This window comes from Symphalangus syndactylus, chromosome 1 (assembly GCF_028878055.3).
Source record: "Symphalangus syndactylus isolate Jambi chromosome 1, NHGRI_mSymSyn1-v2.1_pri, whole genome shotgun sequence".
NCBI lineage: Eukaryota > Metazoa > Chordata > Mammalia > Primates > Hylobatidae > Symphalangus > Symphalangus syndactylus.
Genome location: NC_072423.2, coordinates 109,525,549 through 109,542,964, shown reverse-complemented (window position 1 = coordinate 109,542,964; position 17,416 = coordinate 109,525,549). Strand labels below are relative to the sequence as shown.

Below are 17,416 nucleotides of genomic sequence, written 5' to 3'. Positions count from 1 at the left end.
TACCTTTCATCCTTTCCTCTTAATCTCCAAACTTATTTAAGCATAAGGACAAAGGACAAATATTTTATGGCATGTCAATTATATCTCGATAAAGCTCTTTATGCTGGACCATTTTATTAGATGACAGCTGACCATTCAGGCTTCTGAATTTATTTTGCTATAATGAAAAGGCAAATTCAAAGGTGTTGGTCACAGGTGCCTGTATCCCTGAGCCATATAAGTCATATCTGGAACATCTGAGAAGACCTGAGAACAGATAACTAGACTAGGACAAAACTTTGAATAGCAAATGATTCATAGGAAAATGGAAAGTCTCTAGTTTTAAAATCAGGTGAAGCGTACAAAGCAAAGTAAAACTAGAGACTGGTTTTTCTACAAAGGAAAGTGAGTTTAAAAAAAATTCAAGCTGGCATACTGTGCATGAGAGGCAGTGGGAAGAAATCTGATGGAGATAGTAAAAACAGCCAAACTCCACCACAAGATTCTAGAAGGAGCATGGATCAACAGAATTAAGGTTACAAAAGAGACCTACTCAAATAGATACAGTATTATCCCACCCGAAACATCTCTAAATCAAAAATCAAAATGCCAAGGGCTTGAGGGGATAAGCAGTTCTCTAACAGAGGTGCTTCAAACATGAAATGCACCAGATGATCAATAAGAGCTGTAATATCAGTATGGAGTGAAACATGCCTAGATCCTAAGAAATCTGGAAGCCACAATAATAACTTAGCCATGTTGCACACCTACCCTGCCACCTAGTCTTCTCTGAGCTAGAAAGCTTTCCGGCTCATCTACAGGCTGGGCTCCAGAGCCACTCCTTAGAGCCCTCTTGAGCCTGCCCCTCACACTCTTGGCTATCACACGCTGAGGCAGCCTCTTGCTTTCCTTCCTGCATCCAAGTCAAAAGTCCTGACCACTACCATATGCCCTTCCTAATCTCCTTCTCCTTTAACTTCTCAGAAGTTAAGCAGGACAAAAGAATAATAATTAGTCAGTCTTTTCCCTGACCAAGCCTCCCTGGAGATGGTGGGATAAGAGGAGTGTAACTCTTAAATTATTCCCTTATTGTGGCCTCTTGCTTCTACAGCCGGCCACCAATCTCCAGTGCCTTTGCCTCTCACCACTCCATGTCTGCAAGAATAAGGCCAACCCAGAGAATAGCCTTCCAACTCCCAAGGTGTCTACGGCGATCTCAACTTTCCTGAGTTGACCTCCCCCTCAAAGACAGACACCAGGCATCACATGGACCCAGGTGATGGTTCCCAGAGAAGACTGCCGCCCACTGCCTTATTAAATGCAAGGATATGGGAGGGCTGGGATAATGATGTTGACAAATAACCCAGTTTTGGCCTCAGATTTATGCTTCAACATGTAACATCCAAGAAGCCTGATTCAGAACTGATACCTGGCAGTGATGAATAAACCCATGGAGGACAAAGCAGTCGACAGCCACCCATACCATTGTAACGTATGTGCAAATGGCCTGACAACTGCACCCTCTGTATGGACTCAAGAATAAACTACATCTTGTTTCATGATAGCTAATGTGAAAAAGTAGGCATTAAGGGAGTGAGGTGTCTAAGGTAGCAAACTGAAGTGAGAATAAAAGAATAGGCAGTATTAAGAAACCCACTCAAGGCAACCACATGAAATTTGGAGGACCTAACACCAAGCTCTGCTACCCAGAAAGACTAGAAACATGTATAAGCTGTAACAGCACAGCACTCAAGAAAACACTAAAATCCATGTTACAAATAAGTCAAAGATCTCAAGTATCCATCGGAAAACCTCTCCCTTCTACCCATATCTCATAACTCACTTGAGCTTTTAGACACTGCTGGCTCCTCTCACCCATGAAACCAAGGCCCCTATAGAGCCCATATAGCTGGAAAGCAGTAAAGGAAAGCCTTTCTACACTAGGAGATCCTTGGCAGTATTTGGTGAAGTTGTTTCAAACTCTACAGCCTAATTATCCTTTACCAGGCCCTGAGGAAGGCTCTGCTCTGATCCCACCGTGGCCACCAGCTGCCCACCACACAAGAGTCTCCTCACTCTGCTCAGAAGCCCATTTCTGCAGATCATGAATCATCTCAGACCTCTAATAAAACGCATGCTTAGACAGTCAGAACAGTGAAGACCAAGAGAGCACACACAGGGGATTTTAGATTGAGTCTCTGTGCTAGCTTTTTTACCCAGGTGTATTTGATCCAGGTATACTATGTCATCTTTGACATACAGGTGATGCAATATTCAAAGGATTTGATTTACAGAACAAATTATATGCTCATAACCTGTAATGCCCAACAGTAAAACACATAGCTAAATCTCAAACTAGCTAAATCTCAACAAAACACCCTTGCTTAGTCAGTACTAAGTCCCATTAGAGAAAAACATGGGTCCTTTGCCCTAGTATTAGACTTGCATCCTTACAAAATTACCATTTTCAAATATTACCATTTTCAAAAATTCTTGCTTTTAAGCAAGTACAAGCTGTTTTGGAAGGACGCTAAGAGAAAGCTATTACATTAGCCCTAACCACTGAGCATGATTTATCAAAAAGTAGGGGAAGGATGAGGGCAAGAAAGCTGTGGCAATGCAAACTGAGGGAAGTGTACTTTCCCCGGTCCTGTGATGCCACTGCTCCTCATCCAGAGCACCTCTGTGCCCTTAAAAAGGAGACAAAGCTGGCTGGGCGTGGTGGCTCATGCCTGTAATCCCAGCACTTTGGGAGGCCGAGGCGGGTGGATCACCTGAGGTCAGGAGTTCCAGACCAGCCTGGCCAACATTGTGAAACCCCGTCTCTACTAAAAAAAAATACAAGAATTAGCTGGGCATAGTGACATGTGCCTGTAATCCCAGCTACTCAGGAGGCTGAGGCAGGAGAACTGCTTGAACCCCAGAGGTGGAGGTTGCAGTGAGCCGAGATCGTGCCATTACACTCCAGCCTGGGCGACAAGAGCAAAACTCTATCTCAAAAAAAAAAAAAAAAAAAAAAAAAAAAAAAGGAAAAAAAGAGACAAAGCACCAAGACTAAAGAATACGATAGTGGGAGGGAAAATAGAAATGAACCCAAGAACTGGGGAAGAAAACATTTTTAGCTGCTTTAATATCTGAAGAGCAAAGTCAAATCCTAGTCATTCATTTTCAACTTTACAGTACTCACTCAGCAATAAATATTTCTCAGAAAATTAGACAAAAGAATCTGCCCTGGAGAGTGTACTCTTGGAAAGAGAATGTGGTGTGAGCCCTGTAGGCTGGAAAAAATCTGCTGAAACTCAGAAGTTTCAGAAACTCTTCAGAACCCATACTGACACACCACACAGGCAAGCACCTAGCATAATACAACCACAAATTAAAATTCCCTATGAAAACAAAATGCAAAGACTGAGGGACATGATACTATCTACCCACATTTTATATATGTTTAACTTCTCAAAAGTATCAAAATCTTATCTTTACCTATAAGTTCAACTCTTACCCTAATAATAGACTATGCCATAAAACTGAGAAAATATAAACCAGAACTTTATAAAGGTTAAGCCATTTCTACAGTCCATCTCAGCAAAGTGACTGTTCTTTTATTGACATTGGGAGTATAAAGGGATGCTTATCTGAAGCCAGAACAGGGCACAAAAAAATCTCTGAATGAAAACCAGAGATTGCTAGGATAAGTGCAGTGGCTCACGCCTGTACTCCAAGCACTTTGAGAGGCCGACGTGGGCAGATCATCTGAGGTCAGGAGTTCGAGACCAGCCTGGCCAACATGGTGAAAACCCATCTCTACTAAAAATACACAAAAAATAGCCAGGCGTGGTGGTGGGCACCTGTAATCCCAGCTACTTGGGAGGCTGAGGCAGGAGAATCACTTGAACCCAGGAAGCAGAGACTGCAGTGAGCCGAGATCATGCCATTGCACTCCAGCCTGGGCGACAAGAGCAAAACTCCATTCTTAAAAAAAAAAAAAAAAAAAAGCACAGATTGCTAAGCTTTAAATTGCTCTGCAAATGGAATTCACGGGATCATCAGGTCCTGGTTACAATCTTGTAATAAAATTTCTTCTGAGTTTCAGTGATCAAGGGTACATGACAAGCCTTATGAATATGGCAACAGGTAGCAAAGGTTGAGTAGACCTTTAAAACCTCCTACAGCAAAAAGCAGAGCATAACCTCTATTAAGCACTGTTCAGCAGAAAGAAATCTCAAAGACCACTGACCTGGTCCTCCTCTTCATCCTCATCCTCTGCCAGACGCTGCCTGCCCACTTCATACAGCCTGCATACTGTGTCCATGTTCAGGGCATCCATGCTGCCTTGATTCTGAAATAGAACATCCAGTCCATAAGGAGCAGTTAGTTTGCAGAAGGTCCACATCCACGCCTCAGCCCTGACTGGTGCCCATGACCTTGACCCTGTGATTATCAAAGCTTCTGATACCCGAAATTCTTGAGCTGACTATGAAAATGTTATACCTAGGACACATAAAGGGGAAGAAAAACAGAATGAAAAGACTTGGTGAGGAACCATCACCCTTGGAACAAACCAGTCTTGCTCTGGTGAGAGATCCCAGATTCCTCTGAGAAAGGGATGACAGTGTGAGTCCAGGAAAAAAGGAGACAGGATCCTCTAAGCTGTCTTATATTGGGATTTTCTTACTATTTCTCTTTGTACTGTACATCTCCAAAGCCCCATCAAATGAATAGGTTATCAATAATCTACCTTCAGGAATGTATTGACTTTACATCTTATATCAGACAAAATGTCTGTAGTACAACTTGAAAATTATCCTAAACATCAGAACAGAAGAGCAGGGCCTCTGCAAGCTCCCTTTACCTCAATGACAGCAAGATAGCAGTCTTTGGTGTCTGTACACAGGTCAAAGATGTTCCGTTTCACATCAATGGTTGCTGGAAAATAGAATGTGAGAAGACTGGGATTGGACTACTGCTGTGACCCTAAAACCTGTTTTTCCTCTAAAGGAATTCAGGATGATTGCTCAAAAGTATTTCCATAACTCCTCTGTTTTTCAATAAAAAATTACGGGCCTCCAGAAAATGAAGGATCTTAAATAAGGAACACCAAAACATGACAAAATGATCAATGTCTGTCCCCCCTTCCTGCTTACCTATAGGTTTGTAGTCAGTTGCATTAAATGTTCGGAAGGATGACCCAAAGGGGCTTTTCATCCTCTCTTCCATTAAGTCATCTTCATCATCTGCCTGCAACATAGCTTGAGGGGCAGTGGGGGAGGAAACACTATTAGGAGTCACAAACATCCCCTCTTCACAAGTACAGAAAATGTTAATGGCCAATCAAAACAATCTACTTGCATATAGGTTTACATACAAATTCCCTTGTACATAAATCTACTCTGCATCTAGTTAGCTCCTCTCAGAGCATCTTCCTTGCATATCCCACCTATTGTGACAAATAATATCCTCAGCCTCTCATCTACCTCCAAGAAGTGTTACTGTACTTACAAGGCTTACAACACCACAAGAGGACAAATGCAAAAGCTTTTTTTTTTGAGACGGAGTCTCGCTCTGTCGCCCAGGCTGGAGTGCAGTGGCGCAATCTCGGCTCACTGCAAGCTCCGCCTCCCAGGTTCATGCCATTCTCCTGCCTCAGCCTCTCCGAGTAGCTGGGACTACAGGCGCCCGCCACCACGCCCGGCTAATTTTTTGTATTTTTTTTAGTAGAGACGGGGTTTCACCGTGGTCTTGATCTCCTGACCTCGTGATCCACCCACCTCAGCCTCCCAAAGTGCTGGGATTACAAGCGTGAGCCACCGTGCCCGGCCAGCAAAAGCTCTTAAGTTCATAATGATACACTGGAAAATACTGCATGAAATTTCTTTCCATACAAGATTTCCTTGTTATCTTCAAAGTCAGCTGCCTTTCACCCTAAATCAACATTATTTTCATATCTTTTGTCACCATTCGTACTACCAATTTTTTATCTTTTATGTTACAACTCTCAAATGCTTTCCAATTCACAAGTGAGAGATGGTTCCAAAAAGAAGTATCAAATTAAGTGAAGGGGTAGAGCAAAAGGAAAGAGAATAGTAAAGGATAAGGTTTATTACCTCCATACATCACTGTTCCCGTGTGATTGAACACCACGCGACACTGATCCAGAGCGGGGACAGTATGCAAAAGATGAAAAGTCCGAAGGTCCCACTAGGAGGGGAATGGTCAAGGAAAACTATTTTACATAAAACTTATCTAATCTCATGGGAGGAAATTCTAAAATATCACTTTTTTCCTCCTGCCAGGTATTGATACTTTAAAAGTCAATGAGATCAAGGTAAAACAAATACATGTAGAATGCCTATTATTGAATGATGTCTCTGAAAATATCCTAGGGTATCCTCATATACAGGAATGCTTTATGAGCTCTTTTCCTCCCAACAGTAGTACTTCATTTTCCTCTTATGTGGCAACTGATTTTTATACAGCAAAAGTAAAATCCTTCTGAAGACAGATAAAAGCTAATTCAATTCTTGGAGAACTGGGAGGTAGGAAACTGGTCACTCTTACCAAATACATAGAAAACATGCTAGTGAAAGTTGTCAGTAATTACTAACATTGGCAACAGTGCTTTGGAGATTTCACTAACATTTCAAACCAAAGGACAGGCACCATATTATTACCAGTGTGGACACTTTAACCAGGTATTGGTGTAAAGATAGAACAAATTATTTCTGCACCACAAACCAGACAACAAATAGAAGGTAAGACATGAGTATAAAGGATACAATCTCAGTATTAATGATCACCTCCAGTCCGTTCGGATGGAAAACACCACTGATGTTCATATTGAACTTGTCAAACTTGTGGATGGCCTGTGCAGAGCGGACATCCCAGAGGACGCCATCATTTAAGACAAGATCATCTGTAGGATTAAAGGTGGCACAGTTCCTCTTGTAGTTGTTGGCAAGATCTGGGTTAAACAGAGTCAACAGCTTGTTGCCAGTCTGAATATCATAAATCTTCAGAGAAGAAGGGATGGGAAGAGAAAAATCAGACCAATCCATCCACTGACAAATTTAAAGAGAAAATGTGCAAAGCAGTTTCTAGGATTAACACACAAATTCTCCACATGGATCAATGATTACCACAGAATACTGCCTCCCAAAGTGCTGGGATGATTACAGGCGTGAGCCACCGCACCCGGCCAGGCACCTCTTTTTCTCGGGGTTCCATTATGCCTTACTGGCCACTATATTTGATTTCCTTCCCAAGTTCCTCATTTGGCAACTCCTAAACACATGCCAGGGTTCTATACCCACAACTCTTCTCTAGCCCCCTTGATGATCTCATATAAGTTCATGGCTCTAAATACTATCAGCTGGGGACAGTGATTCATGCCTGTAATGCCAACACTTTGGGACACCAAGAAAAGTAGATCACTTGAGCCCAGGAGTTCGAGACCAGCCTGGGCAACGTTGGGGAAATGCCATCTCTATAAAAATACAAAAAAATTAGCCAGGTGTGATGGTGCTCGCCTGTAGTCCCAGCTACTCAGGAGGCTGAGGTAGGAGGATTGCTTGAGTCCAGGCAGTCAAGGCTGTGGTGGGCTGTGATCGTGCCACTGCACTGCAGCCTGGGTGACAGAACAAGACCCCGTCTCAAAAATAAATAAATAAATAAATAAATACTGTCAATATATGGACAAGTCCCATATTTATATTTCCCAACCCACACCTCTCTCCTGAACTCCCAATTTTTTGTTGTTTTTGTTTTCAGAGACAGGGTCTCACTTGGTTACTCAGGCTGGAGTACAGTGACATAATCATAGCTCACAGCAGCCTCCAGCTCGTGGGCTCAAGCAACCCTCCTGTCTCAGCTTCCTGAGTAGCTGGGACTATAGGTCCCAAGCCCACCAAGCTCAGCCAATTTTGTTTATTTTTTTGTAGAGATGGGGGGTGCCTCTCTATGTTGCCCAGGCTGGTCTCGAACTCCTGGCCTCCCACCTCAGCCTCCCAAAGTGCTGGGATTACAGGCATAGCCACTAAGTCTGGCCAACTCCCAACTTTTGTATTCAATCCCCATTCTCTACTTGAATGTCTAAGAGAATCTCAAATTTCATGTGTCCAAAATCCCAGGGCCAAGGTCCTCCATTTCTCATAGCCTCTACCATGCCTACCCAGGCCCAAACCCACAGCTCCTCTCATGTGTCAGGTGGTACAACACCCTCTGACCTGGAAGGCTGCTCTTGCTTCTCTCACAAAAACCAGAGTCACACTTTAGGAACTTTACATCCACTCATGTATCCTCTACTCATCCTCCAGTGTCTTCATCTCACTCAAAAGAAAAGCTAAAGGCCCTAACTACCACCTACAAGATGCTACCAGATACAGGCCCCTCGCTGACCTCAGCTCTCCTCCCACCTCCCAAGCAAGGGCTTTTCCCTTGCCATTTCCTGTGCCTTACGCTGTTCCTCCAGGTATCTTCCTGAATTTTGCGTTTCCTTCAAAGCTCTGCTTAAACATTACCCCATCAGTGATGCTGTCTATCCTAGATAAAAGAGAAGTCCCCCCCCACACCACCACCAAGCATTTCCTACCTCTTACCCTGTTTTCATTTTCTCTGAAACACTTACCACCTAAATTTACCATACATTTGCTTCTTTAATGTCTCCCCCAATGAGGGTCCATAAAGGCAGAGACTTCATTTCTAATCTAAAACTTACTAAGAATTCAAAAATATCTGTGGTGCTAATGACATCTTTCTCAACGTCACGTTTAGCCCTTATACATTTTTCCCATACAGCTCACAACTATATTATCATACTTTTAGATTCTAACTGGAAGGAATATCATTGATTTCTAGTTACCCAAAGGACTTAGGTCCTCACATTCTATCAAGATTTCAGTATGAACAAACGGGTATAATCAGCTTGAAAACAGTGGTTCTTAAGTACTTACGTGGGCAATGTCTCCTTTTGTGCCAATGACCCGATCCTGGGAGTGCTTACTGAACTCAACATAGTGATCTTCTGTGAAGGAATGCCTATGGACAAACAACAGGAGCACTGAAGTGACAGATCTTCAGGACATATTCCTGCAACCAACTGAAACAAGGGTGACCCCCAGCCTCTTGCACAATCACACTCACCTAAAGATCCTGGACTCCCCAAGAGGAAACAATCATACACTTAGATTACAAAGAAAATTCCTTCTATCAGCTTGTCCAAGCAGATACAAAATAATGAATGGGAATTCCTTAGAGAAATGACAAACAGGGCACATGTGCCTTTGAAACACGCAGCAAAGGGGCCAGGCATGGTAGCTCACTCCTACAATCCCAGCACTTTGGGAGGCTGAGGCAGGTGGATTGTCTGAGCTCAGGAGTTCGAGACCACCCTGGGCAACATGTCGAAACCTTATCTCTACCAAAAATGCAAAAAATTAGCCAGGCGTGGCGGCACATGCCCGTGGTCCCAGCTACTCAGCAGGCTGAAGTGAGAGGATCACTTGAGCCTGGGAGGTGGAGGTTGCAGCAGGTCATGCTTGTGCCACTGCACTCCAACCTAAGTGACAGAATGAGACCCTGTCTAAAGAAGGAAAGAAAAGGCCAGGCGCAGTGGCTCAGGCCTGTAATCCCAGCACTTTGGGAGGCCGAGGCCGGCGGATCACAAGGTCAGGAGATTGAGACCATCCTGGCTAACACGGTGAAACGCTGTCTCTACTAAAAATACAAAAAATTTGCCAGGCGTGGTGGCAGGCGCCTCTAGTCCCAGCTGCTCGGGAGGCTAAGGCAGGAGAACGCTGTGAACCCAGGAGGCGGAGCTTGCAGTGAGCTGAGATTGCGCCACTGCACTCCAGCCTGGGCAACAGAGCGACACTCTGTCTCACAAAAAAATAAAAAAAATAAAAAAAAAAAAAGAAGAGGAAAGGAGAAGAGAGGAGAGAGAAAAGGAGGGGAGGTGAGGGAGGGGAGGGGAGGGGAGAGGAGAGGAGAGGAGACAAGACAGGAAACACAGCAAAGACTGCAATGTCCTATGTGAACATGGGAAAATACATAGATTCTGGGTCGGGGTCTGCTGCATAATGAGAATGTATACACCTCATAAAAATATCTAGGAATTAAGAAAGATAAAGTCTTATTAAACATGAGTCTCAGATGAGGAAGAGAGAAGTTAACAAAAACTGACAGCATCCTCTTTCCCCAAAAGGCTTCCAGTCTAAGAACCAAATGAAGGGGGGTATAAACTAGGTAAATAAAGCACAGACTAGGTTCCAAAAGCAGATACATACTTCATATCAAATACTGACTTCATTCCCCAAAGTGCAGACAAAGGCTGGCTCCAAGTAGCAGATGTCAGCAGCAAGGACCCATCCTAAAAGAAAAAGGCGCAAGGTGGGTAACCATGTATTTACATACATGCAGATGTCACTACCTGCCATTAGCATTTTTAAAGATATGCATAAAAATGTTGTTGAATTAAAGAGACAATTTTATAACTCCCAGAAACCAAGAAATGGTCAGAAGCCACTAGGATTTGAATACATATACCTATAGTGTCCTAGAAAATAACTAAACTCAAGAGAATATTAAATCCTACTGAACTAGCCACAAAAATAGAATAGATAAAAGGGAGGGGGGAAAATGAGAAGATGTCAAAGATGGTTCCTTTCTTCCTAATAACTCTGCCGTATTCCTCAGTCTCCATCTGAAATGAGTTAACCTCAACTAGACTTTCCAGTTGAGGACTCATTTAAAAGAGAGAGCTCAATAAAGGGTAAGCCTCCTTTACTCTAGTTCACCAATTCATCTTGGAAGAATGAGAGCATCCTAGGAAGGAACCCTTACCCTGGAAGGTTCAAGATGTGTGATGGCTGAGTTGTGACAGTTATAGCTGGCCTCCTCCTGTCCACTAAACACATTATAGAGCTTCAGCTGCCCTGTGCAGGTGCCAAGCATCAGGAACCGCTCCCGTGCTGAGAATGCACAGCAGGTGAAGCCACTCTCATCTTCATTGGCTTCCCGGAACACTGAAATAGGACGGAATCTAAGCAAAAAAAAGAGAGAATCACAGGCAAAGAATGTGCAGGGACTCAGAAAAAGCAAACTGCTAGGATAGAAGAAAAAGCACAGAACATTAATGTTTCTTTTTTTTTTTTTTTTTTTTTTTTGAGACGGAGTCTCCCTCTGTCACCCAGGCTGGAGTGCAGTGGCGCGATCTCCGCTCACTGCAAGCTCTGCCTCCTGGGTTCACACCATTCTCCTGCCTCAGCCTCTCCGAGTAGCTGGGACTACAGGCGCCCGCCACCACGCCCGGCTAATTTTTTTTTTTATATATATTTTTAGTAGAGACGGGGTTTCACCGTGGTCTCGATCTCCTGACCTTGTGATCCGCCCGCCTCGGCCTCCCAAAGTGCTGGGATTACAAGCATGAGCCACCGCGCCCGGCCTAACATTAATGTTTCAAATGGCTTCTTCCAAAATCACAGTGACCTTCAGTACTTTTTATTTTAAATAAGAAAAAGATTTCCACTTACAAATTTAAATAACAAAAATTCCCATGTTTAGGCCAGACGCAGTGGCTCACGCCTGTAATCCTAGCACTTTGGGAGGCCGAAGTGGGGGGATCAATTGAGGTCAGGAATTCAAGACCTGCCTGGCCAACATGGTAAAACCGCATCTCTACTAAAAATGCAAAAATTAGCTAGATACGGTGGCGCCTGCCTGTAATCCCAGCTACTCAAGAGGCTGAGGCAGGAGATCACTTGAACCTAGGGGGCAGAGGTTGCAGTGAGCCAAGAGAGCACCACTGTACTCCAGCCTAGGCGATAGAGAGACTCCGTCTCCAAAAAAAAAAAAATTCCCATGTTTAAAACCTGCGATCCCATAACCTTTATGTAAGATTTGTCAAGAATCAGAACAGGAAGCAACTTGCACCAGCACACGTTTGGGAGCCTCCTTATGGACAGTAATGAGGGGGTGTGGGTTCTAGAAAACATACTAGTTGAGATGAGAACACAAAGGATTATATCAATATACTGCCAACAATCACACAAGGAACCCATGGTTGACAAAAGGTGATACAATTACATTGTTCAAGTATTACACAAAGTGACAATCAGTGGTATTTCAGGCCAACTATGCTGATACTGCCCAGTTTGATTTAAATAAAAGAATCATTCCAATTCCCAGGGAGTAAGAAGGGGCCTCTTCTTACCTGCTAAAGATAAGGTGCCTATCAAAGCATCCGCCATCCACCCCTCCATACTTTGGAAATGATGCCCTGCGGTTTAGCCTTGAGGTAAAGTTTATTGGCGCTTGCCGCCTCTGTTTTGGCTCAGGACATTGGTGAGGAGTAAAGAGGGAGAAAGGTGGGCAGGTGGCAACTGGATTCTTGCAGCGAGCATGTTGTTCTCTAAGATACTCTGTGATTATACTGTCCAGCGTAGGTGGGGAAGGAAGATGTCTGTCCAGCTGCTTTTTTATGGCTGGGCTTTGGCTGTAGGCGCCATGGTCCGACTTCTGCCGCAACACTCTGATTTTCCTGCCATTGCAGGGTGATGGCCTCTCTCTGATAAAACTGATCCTACCAATCAAAGGGGAGTTGCCTGCATAAGATGGGCCGGGCAGAGCTAGTGGACCCTGGGGGGGCCGTGGCTGAGGATGAGCAGTGGGGGCAGAAGGGGCAGAGGCACCCACGGCAGCATGGCTGCCCAGTCGAGTTGCAATGCCATTAGCGATACGAGGGGTTCGGGGTAGAGAGACAGGAGAAGCAGCAGCAGTGACTGGGGTAAAGGCAGAAGAATGGGAGGCAGCAGTCATGGGCAGGTCAGCCTCTTTTGTCAGCACGGTTGCTGTTTCTCCAAGCCCTTTAGAAATAAGATGGTTTCGTATCAACAAAAGCAGCTCTTTCTCAGGGAAGGAGATCCTTGACTGGGCAACAACATCTGCTTTCTGCAGTCGTGCTAGGGAAACATCAGTGCCAATGAGAAGTGGTTTTCCTGATACCCGTTCAATGAGTTCAGCAGCATACTTGCAGAACTTGACATGGTCACTGCGCTTGTCCTGCAGCACAGGCTCCTTCATCAGCTGCTGGATCTGGCAGCTGCTGAAAAGGGGCAGTTTACTGATGATCTGCCGGACAGTGCTACTGCGAGACAGGCCCACCAGGGCCTTGCAGGCCAGGGCCCGGATTTGGTCTGCATCTGTGATGGGCATCTTAATGGACAGTAAGGACAGGAGCACCTTGATGCCGTTGTTGGACTGAACCACATTCCACATCTTGGCCAGGGTGTGCTCACTGCTTTTAGGGTTCTGAGGCAGCTTTCTCCGAGGAGTACCAGAGATAAATTTACCAATACTGGATATTCTGTTATCCGGGCCACACACACAATTGATGATAATCTGAAGTGCTGACTTCTGAATTTCAGCATCATGGATGAAGAACTCACCCTCAGCCACTCCCAAAATAATGCTGATACCTAATGGGAAAAAAAAATCATGTATTTTTCATCATAAAACTAATGGCCAACTTCAATAGTTGTTCCAGAGTCAAAATTTAGTGTTCTACTCACTTTGTTTTACTTTAAAAAACTACATTACTTTTGTAAAAACTGCAAGGGTTTGTATAAAGTGCAGACAGTTCTACTACAATGTATTTTTATGATATCTCATATGCAGTTATTAAATAGAGAAATCATGTCATAATTATGGAAAAGTAATCAAGGTTCATGTGCAATTTTTTCTGGTTTTATTATTTTTTTTGAGGCGGAGTCTCGCTCTGTCACCCAAGCTGGAGTGCAGTGGTGTGATCTTGGCTCACTGCAACCTCCGCTCCCTGAGTTCAAGTGATTCTCCTGCCTCAGCCTCCCAAACAGCTAGCATTACAGGCACCCGTCACCATGCCCAGCTAATTTTTGTATTTTTAGTAGAGGTGGGATTTCACCATGTTGGCCAGGGTGGTCTGGAACTCCTGACCTCAGGTGATCCACCCGCCTTGGCCTCCCAAAGTGCTGGGATTACAGGTGTGAGCCACTGCACTCGGCCTTTTCTGGTTTATTAATTTTAATACACTAAAACCTTAGGAACGGAGAAAGCCCTCAGTTGGGCTGCTACTGTGGAAGCAGAACCCTTTCCACTCTAAGAAAATTAAAAACAAGTGCCTGTGTCTTAGTCCTATCCTGCATCTTGTCCCATCACGACTTCCCATGCTCACCCCAGCAGTGCCCTCATCAGCCTTGCTCTTAATAAAGTATATTATCAAAGTATATTTTCCTTTTTTTATATATATGTATGACGGTTTCTACCCATTTTGAGCTACCTGCCAATTGCTGACTCAGGTTACAAAACTGCTTACTTTGTTTTTTTTCCACTTTAACTCCTGGAAAGCTGTGATGCTTAAGTTTTTTACTACCTGCCTCAACCCATTTTTCCCATGAACTTTATTTTTAGTGCAAGACTCTTCAGAGTGTGAGCTTTTCAGGAAAGCTATAATATACCGTTATAGCAGAAATGCCAGTACCACTCAGAAAACCTGAGTTTAGTAGCATGACTCCCTTACTCAAACTATCTGGTACTACATTTGTATGTATTTTTTTTTTTTTAATTAGTTCCTGATCTGCTGAATGGTACTCCTTATAACAGACAGACAAGGAGCACCCCTCTACTACTTCTGTTCTAAAATCCAAAATTAGGTCAGGTAAGTAACCACAACCAGAGTGGCAAAGAAAAAACAAATTCAGACCAAGAAACAACAAAAATGGCAAAGTACAACCTACCTACAGTAGAGACTGTAGATCCAGCCTCATCCAACACGTCCACTGATTCTGCCAACTGGAGCTGGATTTTTGGCACCACAGTAAGAATGGCCAGGACATCCAAAGCAAAGCGCACAGTGTCATTCCTGGACAGGAAGAAGAATTAGTCAAAGGGAAATTAGAGTATAGCCACAAGAATCAAGAGAGAGAGACACAAACAAATGCACACACACACAGAGAGACAATAAATCAGAATCACTACCAGTGTGGCTCTATCTCAAGCTGTCGCATCAAGAGAGGATTTTATAGTCACCATGACATTACTTCCAAAAAATGTAGCAATGGAATTTTTACCTATTAAACTTCTATGATAAAAAAAACATAGAATAATCCTGAATCCTTTCATCCTAGTGAAAACATATAGAGACACACACTCTCAAAGTTTTGGTGAGAGTAGAAATTAGCACACTCTTTCCGGAAAGTAATCTGGAGGCCAGGCACGGTGGTGGCTCAAGCCTATAACCCCAACACTTTAGGAGGCTGAGGCGGGAGGATCACTTGAACCCAGGAGTTTGAGACCAGACTGGGCAACATGGTTTTATCTTTTTCTATAAAAAAAAATATATTAGCCAGGTGTGGTAGCACGTGCCTGTAGTCCCAGCTTCTCAGGAGGCTGAGGTGGGAGGATCACCTATGCCCAAGAAGTTGAGGCTGTGGTGAGCCATGATTACACCACTGCACTCCAGTCTGGGCAACAGGGTGAGAGCCTGCCTCAAAAAAACAAAAAAAGAAAAATGAAAAAAAAAAAAAAAAAAAAGAAAGAAAGTAATCTGGAAATATGAAACAAGATTCTTAAAATGTTCATAAACCTTGTCCTAGAAATTTCACCTCTAACAGTCTGTCCTAAAGAAATAATCAGGCCAGGGCCAGGCATGATGGCTCATGCCTGTAATCCTAGCACTTTGGGACGCTGAGGCAGGCAGACTGACTGAGCTCAGGAGTTCAAGACTAGCCTGGGCAACATGGCGAAACCCTGTCACTACTAAAATAAAAATAAAAATAAAAATAAATTAGCCAGGCTTAGTGGTGGGTGCCTGTAGTCCCAGCTACTCGGGAGGTTGAGGCAGGAGAACTGCTTGAACCCAGGAGGGGGAAGTTGCAGTGAGCTGAGATTGAGCCACCGCACTCCAGCCCGGGCCACAGAGAGAGACTCCGTCTCCACAAAAAAAAAAAAAAGAAAGAAAAAGAAAAAAAAGACTCAGGCCGGGTGCAGTGGCTCACACTGGTAATCACAACAATTTGGGAGGCTGAGGCAGGCGGATGACCTGAGGTCAGGAATTCAAGACCAGCCTGGCCAACATGTTGAAACCCCATCTCTACTAAAAAATACAAAAACCAGCCGAGCGTGGTGGTGGGCATCTGTAATCCCAGCTACTCAGGAGGCTGAGGCAGGGAGAATTGCTTGAATCTGGGAGGCAGAGGCTGCAGTGAGCCAAGATCACATCACTGCACTCCAGCTTGGCCAACACAGTGAGACTCCGTTTCAAAAAAAAAAAAAAGAAAGAAATAATCAGAAGAATTTATGTATTAAGATGTTCATTAGCCACACTAAAATAGCAAAAGAATGAGAAAACCCACATAGACAAGAGCAACATATGTGTTAGAGTATAGTACACTCATAAACTACAGCCATTGACAATCATTTTCAAAGAACCCTAAAGAATGAGGGAAAGGGTTCAAAATACAACATTAATGATATAACAATAAAAAATGTAAGATATAAAATTAAAAATCTGACAATACCAAGTACTAACAAGAAAGTAGAGAAATGTTGGATGTCTTTTGTAGTTAAAAAAGAAAAAAAACGGCTGGGTGTGGTGGAAGGCCAGGGCGGGTGGATCACGAGGTCAGGAGTTCGAGACCAGCCTGGCCAATATGGTGAAACCCTGTCTCTACTAAAAATACAAAAATTAGCTTGGCATGGTAGTGGGTGCCTATAGTCCCAGTTACTCAGGAGGCTGAAGCAGGAGAATCACTTGAAGCCAGGAGGCGGAGGTTGCGATAAGCCGAGATCGCACCACTATTGCACTCCAGCCTGGGTGACAGAGCAAGACTCTGCCTCAAAAAAAAAAGAAAGAAAAAAAAAAAAGTAGAGAAATGAAAGCTCCTATAATATTGCTGGTGGAGGATGACAATGGTATGAACATTTTTAGAAGCAATTTGGCAATATCCAATAAAGGTAAGAACACAGACACCCTACAAACCAGATGCTCTACATCATAACCTCAAGAGAGCCTCCAAAAGGAGGTTCATGATACCATTTATTTAATAGCCAAACAAAACAAACAAAAACACTAAATTAGCCATCAATAGCAGAATAAACTGCGGTATAGAAATACAGTGTTTTAAATAAATATCAACATATATAAATCTCAAGCATGTAAGGGTAAAAAAAGCAAGCTGTGAAAGATGAACTTAGGAAAATACTTATAATTTAAAAACATGCAAAGCAGTACGACGTTATTATTTATGAACACACAGATATATATAGTATAAAAGCATGAGTGGGGAGAATATGGTTCAAATTCAGAAGATGGGTGACTCTGGGGAGGCAGAAAAAGAATTGAGAGAAAAGCAAATACAACAACATGCCAATCCTGGTTAATGATGGAGCAGTTGTTATACTATTCTCT

At 43.4% G+C, this 17,416-nt stretch overlaps 1 protein-coding gene across 16 annotated transcripts in view; it reads right to left on the bottom strand.

Annotated features, from left to right (window-relative positions):
* DCAF1 (DDB1 and CUL4 associated factor 1) overlaps nucleotides 1-17,416 on the bottom strand; it is a 106,207-nt gene that overhangs the window by 12,176 nt on the left and 76,615 nt on the right. For all 16 annotated transcript variants that reach the window (XR_010122561.1, XR_008657178.2, XM_063646393.1 and 13 more), the window contains 10 exons: nucleotides 14,745-14,869; nucleotides 12,185-13,448; nucleotides 10,816-11,014; nucleotides 10,260-10,342; nucleotides 8,928-9,012; nucleotides 6,756-6,989; nucleotides 6,084-6,177; nucleotides 5,124-5,228; nucleotides 4,832-4,905; nucleotides 4,217-4,318 (listed from right to left, as the gene is read on the bottom strand). Coding sequence is in view for 14 of the 16 variants with exons in the window: in XM_063646393.1 (XP_063502463.1) it covers nucleotides 4,217-4,318; nucleotides 4,832-4,905; nucleotides 5,124-5,228; nucleotides 6,084-6,177; nucleotides 6,756-6,989; nucleotides 8,928-9,012; nucleotides 10,260-10,342; nucleotides 10,816-11,014; nucleotides 12,185-13,448; nucleotides 14,745-14,869 (2,365 nt within the window). In the remaining 2 variants the exon portion in view is untranslated. The remainder of the gene's footprint in view (nucleotides 1-4,216; nucleotides 4,319-4,831; nucleotides 4,906-5,123; nucleotides 5,229-6,083; nucleotides 6,178-6,755; nucleotides 6,990-8,927; nucleotides 9,013-10,259; nucleotides 10,343-10,815; nucleotides 11,015-12,184; nucleotides 13,449-14,744; nucleotides 14,870-17,416) is intronic.